This window comes from Egretta garzetta, unplaced genomic scaffold (assembly GCF_000687185.1).
Source record: "Egretta garzetta isolate BGI_Z169 unplaced genomic scaffold, ASM68718v1 scaffold1342, whole genome shotgun sequence".
Lineage (NCBI taxonomy): Eukaryota > Metazoa > Chordata > Aves > Pelecaniformes > Ardeidae > Egretta > Egretta garzetta.
The window spans coordinates 67,853-68,983 of record NW_009258913.1 but is presented as its reverse complement, the minus strand read 5'-3'; the positions used below and the strand labels follow the sequence as shown (position 1 = coordinate 68,983).

Here is a 1,131-nt window from a genome sequence, read left to right as displayed (position 1 = left end):
CTGCATGTCCCCAGAGTGCTGCAGCGGGGTCCCTGGGACATGCTGGGTCCCCTGGGGGTCCCCGTGCTGTAATGGGAGTTCCCCCTGACCAAGGGGGGGAGCCACAGCAGGTCCCTGCCAGTCCCTGGGACGTGACGGGTGCCACCAGGGTGACACATTGGGTCCCCTTGGGGTCTTGGTGACACAATGGCTGCCCTGGGGTGCTGCAGCAGGTCCCCTTGGGGTCTCGGTGACACGATGGCTGTCCTGGGGTGCTATTTTGGGTCTCTTCGGGGTCTTGGTGACATGATGGCTGCCCCTAGGGCACTGCTTGAGTGTCCCCTCGGGGTCTCAGTGGCACGATGGCTGTCCTGGGGCACTGCCGTGGGTCCCTTTGGGGTCCCGGTGACACGATGGCTGCCCTGGGGTGCTATTGCGGGTTCCTTTGGGGTCCCAGTGACATGATGGCTGCCCCGGGGGTGCTGCTGTGGGTCCCCTCAAGGTCCCAGTGACACAATGACTGCCCGGGGTGCTATATCTGGTCCCCTCGGGGTCTCGGTGACGCGATGGCTGCCCCCGGGGCGCTGCCACGGGTCCCCTCGGGGTCTCGGTGGCATGGTGGGTGTGTTGGAGTGCTGTCGTATGTCCCCTTTGGGGCCACCATGATCTGACAGCTGCCCCCTCAGGGTCCCTGTGATGTGACAAGTGTCCCCAGGGTGCTACCATGCATCCCTTCAAGGTCCCCATGATATAATGGGTGCTTCTGGGGGGCTGCCACATGTCCCCTTGGGCTCCCTGCGTTGTGACAATGACCTCTGAGGTCCCCAGCTTGTGACGGGTCCCCCTCCGTGCCCCCCCCAGATCTGCTTCCAGCTCCACTGTGCCCTCAAGACCATCGTGGACCCCGTGGAGCCGCAGGGTGACATGAAATTCCAGTGGGACCTCAATGCCTGGACCAAGAGCGCTGAGACCTTTGGTGAGCCCCGTGGGGAAGGGGACACCCCCATGGGGACACCCGAGACCCCCCCTGACACCCCTCGCCCCCCTCACAGGCACCATTATCTCGGAGCGGAGCCTCCCCCCGCCGTCCCTCAGCCCCCAGCCGCCGGTCGCCAGCCCCATGGCCCCCATGGCTGCCGGAGCCTCACAGGG

The 1,131-nt window shown here is 65.7% G+C and overlaps 1 protein-coding gene across 1 annotated transcript in view; it reads left to right on the top strand.

Annotated features, from left to right (window-relative positions):
• TRIM28 (tripartite motif containing 28) overlaps positions 1 to 1,131 on the top strand; it is a gene marked incomplete at its 3' end in the record, with an annotated part of 12,133 nt that overhangs the window by 2,980 nt on the left and 8,022 nt on the right. The window contains exons 7-8 of the mRNA XM_035889871.1: positions 841 to 955; positions 1,032 to 1,129. Of these exons, the coding sequence (XP_035745764.1) occupies positions 841 to 955; positions 1,032 to 1,129 (213 nt within the window). The remainder of the gene's footprint in view (positions 1 to 840; positions 956 to 1,031; positions 1,130 to 1,131) is intronic.